This window comes from Haplochromis burtoni, unplaced genomic scaffold (assembly GCF_018398535.1).
Source record: "Haplochromis burtoni strain Fernald_Lab_line unplaced genomic scaffold, NCSU_Asbu1 Contig_335, whole genome shotgun sequence".
Lineage (NCBI taxonomy): Eukaryota > Metazoa > Chordata > Actinopteri > Cichliformes > Cichlidae > Haplochromis > Haplochromis burtoni.
This window is the reverse complement of record NW_024582696.1, coordinates 223,680-234,175: the sequence shown is the minus strand read 5'-3', so window position 1 is coordinate 234,175 and position 10,496 is coordinate 223,680. Positions and strand designations below refer to the sequence as shown.

The window sequence follows — 10,496 nt, the reverse complement described above, 5'->3', positions numbered from 1 at the left end:
AAATTTTTAATTTATTTATATTAGTTATTTTTAACTAATATTCAGCTAAAAATATATTGCAAGTTTGTACTTTGCAAAAAATATTGTAGGTTGAAAGTAATCATTTAAACAAAATGCTGGACTTGATCCCAAAGGTAATGCAAGCAAACATACATTGTGACAATGTCTTATAATAATTATTATTTAAATAGTATATGCATTATTATTATTATTATTATTATTATTATTATTATTATTACTATTCTTATCATCATTATTATTATATTGTTGTTGTTGCTATTGGTTACTTCTTGTTCCTACTTCTTGTATTTCTTGTGACTCCACGTCAGTGTTCTGCAACAAAAAAAGAAAAGAAAAAAAAATCTCTCTTAAGAACAACAAAACAAAGAGAGGATATAATAAAAAAAAAGTACAAAGGAATCTTCCTCCTCACCGGTACAGCTGAGCACCTGCTGACTCCGTCTCGGTCAAAGCCAGCCTTGTTCGCCAATGGTCCGGCTTCACCTGTCATGTCAAAACTGGAAGTGTTGGAGACAGAAAGAGAAGGAATAAAGACGTGAACCTCTTCCCAGTTACAGCACAGCTCACTTTCTGAGTGGGTGTCAGACAAGCTCTGATGTTCAGCCTGGCCTTTTGACATTTGGGATGTGTAGGCAGAGACCTGTTAGTAAAGTTAGTCCCGACAGTGGAACATATAGCAGCAATAGGCCAAATTAAACAAGGTATGAAGGAGACTGGAAATTGGAAAATCACACAGATTTCTTCTCAGTCATAGTTACTATGTGAGAGCTCAGTGGCAGCGCAAGCAAGCAAGTCTCACCGTTTACTGGTTAGCAGTGGTTGTCCTTCAGTCTCATCATGTTCTGCACGATTACCAGCAGCACCTCCAATGTCCAGTTCGCTGAAGATGAAGAAGCATTCACAGCCATTATCAAATGGGCGTGATAAACCCTCAGGGTAAGCTACTCAATTCTCTATAAAGTGGTGCATGTGTACGCATAAATGTTGCAAAACTGTCTGTTTTTTCATCTTTATTGCTGTTGGTTACATCGTTTTATAAACGCATGATGGCATGCAGTTTAAATGTATGCTGGTTATTATTTTTGTATGTTACTAACACCTTTGATCATCATAACATGCAAACAGCCTGAACCGAAGCTATTACAATCTCTTAAGATCTAAAACAAGAAACAAAAATGTGTTCTGCTTTGATTTAAATCATCACAGACTTACCTAATGTTTTGTCCTTTGTCGCTATTCACCCCTCCTGGTTCTTTCTTGAAGTTCCTGAAGGAGATAGGGGTTATGTAATAGTACACACTGAAGGGAAACATAAAAATATGATAGAAACTTGCACCCAACCAGAGACAAAAGTGTACCTGTTCATAGAGCGGTGATGAGAGATTCTGCTAACATTGTGGGTACTGATGTCTCCACTGCAAAACAAATAATAGATAAGGATGCCACAAGAAAAAACAGCATTTACTTGACATAAACCTCAAGAACAAAATAGGCTCTAGGCACAATAACAAAAAAAAAACAAAACCCAATTCTCATTCTCACTTTTTAGTTAGCTGAATTCTCTCTGTGCTCAAGTTGCGGTCCACGCTGGGGGATTGAGGAGTATTGACATCAGCCTCAGTGCTATGCAGACAAAGGTAGCTTTTAGCACATTAGAGTCTAGACTTCACATTGTTATAAGAAAGCACAGACACAGACAGTGTCTGGACTGAAAGATTAAAAAGAAGGTTATAGTGGATAAAGTTTTAATGCTAAAGTGACAGGCTAACCTTTGAACAACTACACATTCAAGTGCAGTGCCTTGCTCATTATCTATACGCTGTCCAGGGGGAGCTCTGCAGAAGAGAAGAATGGCAAAGAATAAATAACAAAGTATCAAAGAACAATAAAAATACAAAACAGAAGCAATAATTAGAGCCTGATAGAAATTCATTGTCACCAAGCTGTGGTAAAACGTCACTTCCTTCATCGGGTCTTAAAAGAAGCATTTTCTAAATTAACACCGGTGACATCAACGGGCATCCAGTTTAAATGAGTTTATTTAACATTAAGTGTTAAACAAAGTACAATGATTATTGTCAATGATGTGGCCCTTTTTAACTTTTAATATTCATTCATTTTTATATGTTAAGTTGGAGGCACTGAAGGGGATTTAACTACCTGTAACACAAATACATTCACATACTTTCTGGTAAGCATTTATCGAATTTCCCAGAGGAACCCACCCGAGGGATTAATAAAGTTCTATTTTATCTTAAGCAGGTAAGCTGAAACATGCAGTATGTTAAAAGTAAGACAGACCTAGTTTCTTGTCCCTCTCCTGTCTTTTGGAGGCAAGTCAGTAGGTACATTATAAACCCAGAAACACTGGCTTCACTGTGCTGCTGCCTGAACAAAAAGAAGCATAAAAAAGTTATTAAACTTTGCAAAACATTATATAAGTTAATCTGTAACATGGCAATAATAATTTGATTTTTTTCAGGCCATAGAACTCACTCCAGATGTGCTTTCCAGTTGTGGAGAAGAAGACCAATCCCAATTATGATTATGATTATCCCTAGAATGGCTGGCAAAATGTAATCTGTATTAACACAAAACACTTGAGTTATAATTCATTCACATCCATTTATAGTACTAACAACAGCTATGCAATAAAGCAATAAAATGAGCACACGGGATCCACTCACAGATGAGGGTCGGCAACGCCTGTGACTCGTTGGGATCGGTCTTAATTGGAGCTGTGACATCAGCTTAAGAAAAGGAGATGATTGATTTGTGCAGTATATTATGTAAACATGAGGCATTTTTTTTTTAAATTTGAAAACATTTATTAATGTATTCTAGTATAAAAATAGGTTGCCTTACCAATAATTTTGAAATAGGTGCAGTGTTCTTTGACAAAAGGCTTTCCCTAAAAAGAAACAGAGGAACGAGTTAACATTTTAGATTTACCCCTAAACAGGACTTTCTCTGATTTAATTCATACAAGTACCTTCCTCAATCCATCAGGAACTATGCTTTGAATTGTGATGTCTCTGCACTTCACTGTCGTCACTGAGTTGTTGTCCATGTGTACAACTTCAGATGACAACCTAATGGAGGGTGGATTCCGCAGTTCAGCATGGCCAATACTTGTCTGTTGGGAAAAGAAAAAGAAATAAACGGCAAAGGTGTACAAATACTTTGTAACAAAGTAACAAAGTACAAAATACTTATTACTTATATTATACTGTTACAATTTTCAAGTATACTTTGTGTATTCATTTTTCTGACCCCTTTTTACTTTTACTCATTACATTTTAATACAAACATCTGTACTGTCCACTCCAAACATTTTCAAAACAGGCTTGTTACTTTACGCGTAACACATTTGAGGGAAATTTTTGTTCCCCAGCACTGCACACCCACAATCATTAAACCAGTCTGATGGGAAAAAGGCAATCATATTGGTGTAGCTATCACACAGGGATTTGGGGAAGAAATATATGCAATTTATGCATCATTTATAAATCTACTGGACCTTAAATTAGAAATGTTGTGATTCTTTTCTCCTCACTGCGCCACTACAAGCGATTTTAGGGTTCCCCCATCTCCCGAATCCCACTGTAATCCCCAACTATAGTCACTGTTCTGTTTATGTATGGAGGCCAAATAAAAAGAAAAAAAGTTTGCATTCACATGTACTAATATTCATTTATTTATGTATTTATTTATTATTCAAAGACCTGCGTTTTATTTTCTTACTATGAGTACATTTTACACTTATATTACGTATTTAACACAGATCTGTGTATTTCTACAAAACCAAATAATATCTGTACTTTTGCCCCCTCTGATGAAAGTTTGGCTGCCTTTGTACGTAAAGTAGTGGTTTACACATTCACTTCGCAAGCTTGGGGACTCGGCAAATCAAATAGATCTACCTGTTGTGGTGTAAAAGGGAGAAGCCTAAAGTGCTTTCACTTAAAAGTCTGAAAGAGGCCAACCTACCCCGTTGTCGTAGACATAAATCTTACTTCCCTCGGGAAGTGATCCATGTTTGAACGTGAATCCACCGAGGGTTTTAATGTCGGCACAAGAAGCATTTATCTGATGACATGCTGCGAGACAGTAATTAGGGAACCGTAAAGTTAATTGTATTTTAAAGTTAAGCAAGAAGAAAATGAAAAGCAAACGGAAACATTAAGTAAAGAACCAGGAAACGATGACGCAGATGTTGCGAGAAGAAAAAAAGAGTGAAAATAAGATATTGGTTATAAAGAAATACGTATTTACAATGCTGCATCACTTACCTAATGATTTCCCGGTGAAGAATAGAATTGGGAAAATCAGGCAGCTTCTAGTAAGCATTTTTCGAAGACAACCGAACCTAAAGCAGGAAGTTCGTACAAGAAAATTTGAAAGCCCAAAATCGAAATTTAACCAAGGACAACTATTTTTAGAGTTAATCGCTGGCGGTGCCTTAAAATACACACAAAAATTTATAAAGGCCAGACGGGGCTTTTTGTATATTAGACACGTACCTTCAAAAAATCTTCTCGATCGCTTTGTGTAAAAAAAAGGAAGTTCTAATCGACCGGTCGTCCACTTTTACACTTCGAACAAGACTGTAGGCCAACTTTAAACCACAGTACAAGTTGCCATCAAGTGCGAGATTTACCAAGACTCTGTCCCCACTGACTTCAAGACAAGGAAGCTCCTTCTCTGAGACAGCATGCAAAGCGGAAGTAAGATTGCCGAGGACTAGTGAGTGTCAGAACCATTATCCAGGATGAAACAACAAAGATCTGTGAGTGTATCAGGAAGATGGCCACAACTGATCATGCGTTTAGTGAATACTTCAAACAGCAGAAACCTGGAAAAATAAGGAACAGGAAGTGGAACCATCATGGGTGGACAGGCCCCTGCATTGCGTCACCATTCGAGAAATCCTACGAATGGCACGAGAAAGCTGAACTGAAAGACAGCACAGACACGCTAATCATGGCAGCAGAGGAACAACCTCTACAGGCCGTAATGATATATGTAAACTGACCAGAGATAGCAACATCAAAAAGGAGGAACAAAAGGAGCTAGGGAAATACCAAGGGCTGAGAGAGAACTAGACAAGATGTGGAACATGAAAGCAACAGTGACCCCAAAATAAGAAAGTGCTCATGGTCATGGTATTGAGATTTCCAAAAAAAAAAACAAAAAAAAAAACAGGGGGATTTGTGTTTCTAAATATATGCAGTGATTGAGGGGTCTAAGGGTCTTCTTCTGTGTCTGAGTGTAAAGTCAAACAACTTATAGTTCAGCTAAAGGTGTTAAAGCATTTTTTTTATGTACGTATGGTTATTTTTGAAACTTTTTAGCTCTTACTAACCTAAAGTATCTGTAGTACCTGAGTCATTATTCATTGGTGAAAGTGGTAGCATTCAGTAAATAGAAGGACATAATATCCCAGCTTGAAATTTGATCTCTTTGGGACCATATTGGAACTTATTCCAGCCCAGAGGTGACCTGAAACCCTGGGCTGAAAAACAAAAAAAACAAAACAAAACAAAAACAGACCAGCAAGGCAAATTGCATTACTTGGTGAAAAGGTTGTGTGTGGTTAAAAAAAGAACCTTGTAATTTATGTTGCAGATCACTTTCCTTGAAACTGTGAAATATATAGTCTCAGTGGAAGATGCACTCTCTGAGTGCCCTTCTCATTTGCAGTTTTGCACACTAAACACAAGGGGAGGCCCTAGCCATGTGGGTCAGACACACTGAACAGCCTGTCGTGAAGTGACATGAAATCACCACAGAGGGTTACCTTCATTATAAACAAAGCTGAAAAACATAAGACATCAAACATAATTGCTTACATGTTGTAAGTCAGTATGAGTTCTGTATTTTAGCAGGATGCTTTTACCATACAAACGGATACATTTGAAAAATTTGTGGCTAAAGTTATCCTAGTGTAATCTTTGGAAATTGTTAGTGGATGGAGTCCTCCCAACATATTGGAACCATGAGACAACAGAGGCCTCAAAAAGGCCTCTGTCATTTCACTTTCATGCAAACACACAGAGACACGGTGCAAAGATAAAGCAGAGGCCGCCATGGTGCAGCATGCTTCATTTGCACTGCATCTTCTCTGGTCCACTGAGAAAACACAGACTATATTCTGTGTCACTCGATACGGGCCCCTCTCTCTTTCTCTCCCTCCAGATCTGTCATCTTCTACCATCTCCTAACCTCTCTTTTACCCTGCTCCATTTATTACACGGCAATAATTCGCCAGCATATTCTAGCAAATTTCAAAAGCACTGTGGAGTTTTCACCTTAAACATAATTATGACATTGGCTTCAGTGTGGAAAAATCTAAAGGGACAGTGAAGATGAAGAAATTTGCTTATTAGCCAGTTTGGCGTAACTAACTAGCTTAACTCTGCATCACTCTTCATCACCTCTTGACTACATCCTTAATGAATAAAGATGACAGCATCATAGCGGGCATGAATGAAAGAGTAAATGAACTTGGCTCAGCTCCCTTTGGGGGGAAATGTGTAGAAGCGAACTTGTCCAATCATCTGATCCATTTCCCGTAAATATCAAGTGACAGTGGGAGGGGTTGGATATTCTGCTGTCCCTCTATATCCATGGAGCCTCTGCATAAACACAGCAGAGCAGAGATGACGCAGGACAGCCTGCAAACGCACACAAAGCTACAAACATGGCCATATGACACGGGTTTGCTCTTACAAACATCATGCATCTAGGTCTGACATCTCACTGAATAGATTCCAGACAGTTAAAATGGGATTTTTAGTGTGAATCAGTGATTACAGTACTGCTGCTTGAGTCATCTGACTGCCCGTCTGAACTTTTCCCTTCTTGCTCCGTTCATAAAAGCCGTGATGAGAGATAAACAGCTTTCATCTTGCTGCATAAACTAAATACCATCTCTTCTGTTAAGGGTAGTTCTGTTTTGCCTCTTTTTAGCAGACTGTTTTCAAGAGCAAAAGAAAAGGTGCAAATCAGCCTAATTAAAATGCAGTTTATTATTCTAGACCTCGGGTTAAAACAAAATCTGAGCACACTATGGGGTGTGTGAATTGTGGAGTCAAAGCTGAGGCAAAGCGACATCCCAAGAATCCTGAGTAGGTCTGAAACAATAGTGCTGGCTGCTCAGTACCCCACTTGTGTTTGCATAGCTCCACAACGGTTTTAAAATACCCCCACAGTAAACCGAAACAGTATATACTATATAGACTAAGAGTAACTGCTTTTAAGACAACAGTATCATGTTCGCAATCTTACTAGTTATATTAGCCAATCATAGTTTAAAATCACAGACATCTACATGGCATTTTCCATTTTCCTGGGTTTAAAAGGGAAAGCAAAGAGTCAGCAGGGGTGTATTCACATAAAATGGCAAAAAGTATCATCTCTTATTCTCAGTGCAAGACCAAAGGAGAGCAAAGTTTGGAGAACTAGCATGTTGCGCTGGGATTGCTGCAAAACTTTAGTCTGTCCATTTGGCTCAGTGTGAAGCCTGAAACCCCCACTGGGACAGGTTTGATATCACAGAAGGAAATCTGCACACTGCCAGCACACCAAACACCTCAACATCAACACATACTCCCCTACAGAGAAATATGTGCACAAATATGACATCCATCTCGTTATTTACAGTGTAGTTATGTATCACTGTGCTCTGTAATACACAAGCATGCAACGAGGTTACATAATGGCACTTCAAAAACCAACAAATGAACAATTATCTAAAGTAAATTTGCAAATCTAAACAAATATTCTTCACATGTGAAATGAATGAAGCTGTCACTGGAATATATGACTACGCTTAATCACACGGCCTCACACAACGTTCTGCACACCCAAACCCACTTTCTACAATGTGCGCATATTAAAGCCCCTTCCACAGTCAGCCAAAACCACAGCTCCCCTTTGCAGAGTTTGGTAAGATCAGGCACAGCAACCTGATCCTACTGAGAAAGTCTTATAAAAGGAAGCAAATAAAATGATCCAATAAAAAGCACCTCTCCTCCACACTGCCAAACCTCATATATCTGGCAGATGTTTGCTTACATTTAAATCTCAGCCTGAGGGCCTATCAGTATTCTAATACAAAAGCTTAGTGGACCTGCGTTGGGCTACGCCACGCAAAACAGTCGCAGCACAGCATGCTATGATGCACAGCAGCTTTTGTTCACATGGTGCTGAAGCACATGTTGCGCAACTTGGACAGGCTCTATAACTGCAATATGTTTTCCAGCCAAATCTCCTGAGAGGGATCGCTGTCAGAAAACAAACCCCTGTTTGAGGCATGGCCTCCAGTTGAAGTTGTTCAACTCCTGCTTTTCTCTGTGTACTTCTCTCCCATCCTTACTCTGTGTATTCTTCTCCGCTTTCCCTCTCACTCCACTCACTCGATCTAGTGTCGACTCTTTGCTCTCCTTCTCCCCTGTGTTTCTTTTTTCTGCGCTCTTCATTTCCCCCCCTTGTGATTCGCTGCTGGGGTAACTCAGGATTCTTAGTATTTGGCTGGGCAAACCCAGGGCAAGCGTGTCTTGTTACAGCAATCGAGGCTTTCTGATAAAGCTGTGCATTGTGAAGGATAATCCCTCAGAAACAATCAGGATTTTTATATCCTGCCCTCTGTTGTTTCTGTAGCCTCACACACACACACACACACACACACACACACACACACACACACACACACACACACACACACACACACACACACACACACACACCGTACGTCACACACAGCATCCGTACATGCACATAGTACAACACATTTCACAAACACTACCATTTGTTCTGGGACACACACGCACAAGCACATTTACAAGCACTGGCATGCACTGCACATTAAATGGACTCCTGAGAAAGTATGCAAGAAATTCACATCAAATTACCCATTCGGTTAATTTTGTTTAGAAGCTGCTCTCTGTACTGTTCCCTGTGATTCACAACAGTATCCAGCCTTTCTTGGACACACTGTGAATGGAGTATCTGGGGTCGGGGATTTGTAAACAGGGGGCTGCTGGTTTGCTTTAAAATGTCAGTTAAGTCCATATGTCTATCAGTGTCATGTTTGGTTAGGCCAGCTCTTGTGTAGCTGTTCACACTTGGCTGATCCTTATTGTTAAATAAGCAAAGCCTTGTGTTTGGCTGTGCTGCGGATCAGCGAGGCACTCACCTGAAAAACTGGAGAGAGAATGGAGAGTAGTACAGCAGAGCACTACATAGAAGGCACATTTTAAACCATTTAAAGTTTCTCATTAAAACCAGTGTGCCACTTGGCCATTTTCACAGCAGCTACTTTGACACGTAGCAGCTTAAAAAGCCCACATTAACATTAACAATGGATACGTGTCATTTAGATGCCTTACTTCCAGGGCTCTGGTACCTTAGCAGGATATTCAGATTGAGTGGTGCTGCCATTTGTGTTATTAGTTCACCTTTGAATTTTCTCCTCTACATGTCAAATATTTATGGTGGGGGAAAAAAAGCCAGTTTTCACTCTTAAGTTTTATGGTGTTTGAATAGCACTCAGTTCAGTGAAATCCATGAAAGCAGGTGATTCACACCTTCAACAAGTTAAGTGTAACCACATTACATTTTTAACATTTTTCAACGTGCCACTTCTAGCCAGTTGTTCAATGTCTAGACAGGTAGATGCCTCTGTGATTCCTGGCCTGGGATCATCTGCCTGTCACTGCCATCAGTCCTCATTTTCCAGCAGGAGGTTTTTTCTCCTGGCTTTTCCACCGCTGTCATCATCTGCCACCAAACCAAGGGGAAGGAGAAACATAATTATAGGACAGAGGCAAAGAGCAGAGTTGTAACTGTCAGACTGACACTGTTCGACAATTACATGAAATAACTGTAAACAATCCATCGTAAAAGTGCGTGCAGTCCATCTGTTGTCCGGTAGTGTTGGGGAGGGAGGAGAGGAAAAAGCTTTCATTTCAAGAGATGCTTGAGACACAAATTACAAAAGAAGATAAGACCATGCGACAGATATGATAATGAGTCACTGCTGTTGCTGAATATAATATCAGCTTCTTACTGTACTCTAATGAGTGTCCTCAATCTGCCAATTATACACAAGCTTTCCTTGGCAAGTGATGCTAGTGGATCAGTATTACACACACAAGTTACTCACAAGCTCACCTCAGTCATAACTAGGAATTAGAAGAATATTGCCTGTGTGCTTGCTCATTAAACTAGTGGCACTAAGCTATCATCATACTTACATGCACATAAAATAGATGAAAGGATACACACATACACACTGGGGCGCGAAGACAGAGAGGCCTACACTGTACTTAGCAGTTTCCTGAGCACCAGCGAGTGCCTTTCATTTGCTCCCTGAGGTACTGCAGAGCTGCGTGACCTCAGCACCTCAGGTTTTTAATTTTCACTCGTACTGTCCACACTACACTGCTTCACAAATAGTGTAATTCTTTCTC

General features: G+C 39.6%; 1 protein-coding gene across 1 annotated transcript; it reads right to left on the bottom strand.

The window, feature by feature from the left end:
* Nucleotides 1–6: 6 nt before the first annotated feature.
* Nucleotides 7–5,192, bottom strand: LOC102303927. The gene is made up of 15 exons (XM_014340081.2): nt 4,545–5,192; nt 4,314–4,390; nt 4,012–4,121; nt 3,014–3,157; nt 2,887–2,932; nt 2,709–2,771; nt 2,518–2,602; nt 2,323–2,409; nt 1,791–1,856; nt 1,564–1,644; nt 1,380–1,436; nt 1,234–1,287; nt 821–901; nt 434–518; nt 7–333 (listed from the first exon to the last, which is right to left on the bottom strand). Exons 2-15 carry the CDS (start codon nt 4,369–4,371, stop codon nt 277–279), a joined length of 1,074 nt encoding a protein of 357 aa, XP_014195567.1. The 5' UTR covers nt 4,372–4,390; nt 4,545–5,192; the 3' UTR covers nt 7–276.
* Between the last annotated feature and the right edge of the window lie 5,304 nt (nt 5,193–10,496).

What these genes read in the sequence shown, in the direction of transcription:
- LOC102303927 (XM_014340081.2), bottom strand. Translation starts at nt 4,371, where the DNA reads ATGCTTACTAGAAGCTGCCTGATTTTCCCAATTCTATTCTTCACCGGG. An exon ending in CTTCACCGGGAAATCATTAG is followed by an intron (nt 4,122 to 4,313) that starts GTAAGTGATGCA and finishes ACTGTCTCGCAG; the next exon opens with CATGTCATCAGATAAATGCT. An exon ending in GCAGGTGCTCAGCTGTACCG is followed by an intron (nt 334 to 433) that starts GTGAGGAGGAAG and finishes TTTTTGTTGCAG; the next exon opens with AACACTGACGTGGAGTCACA.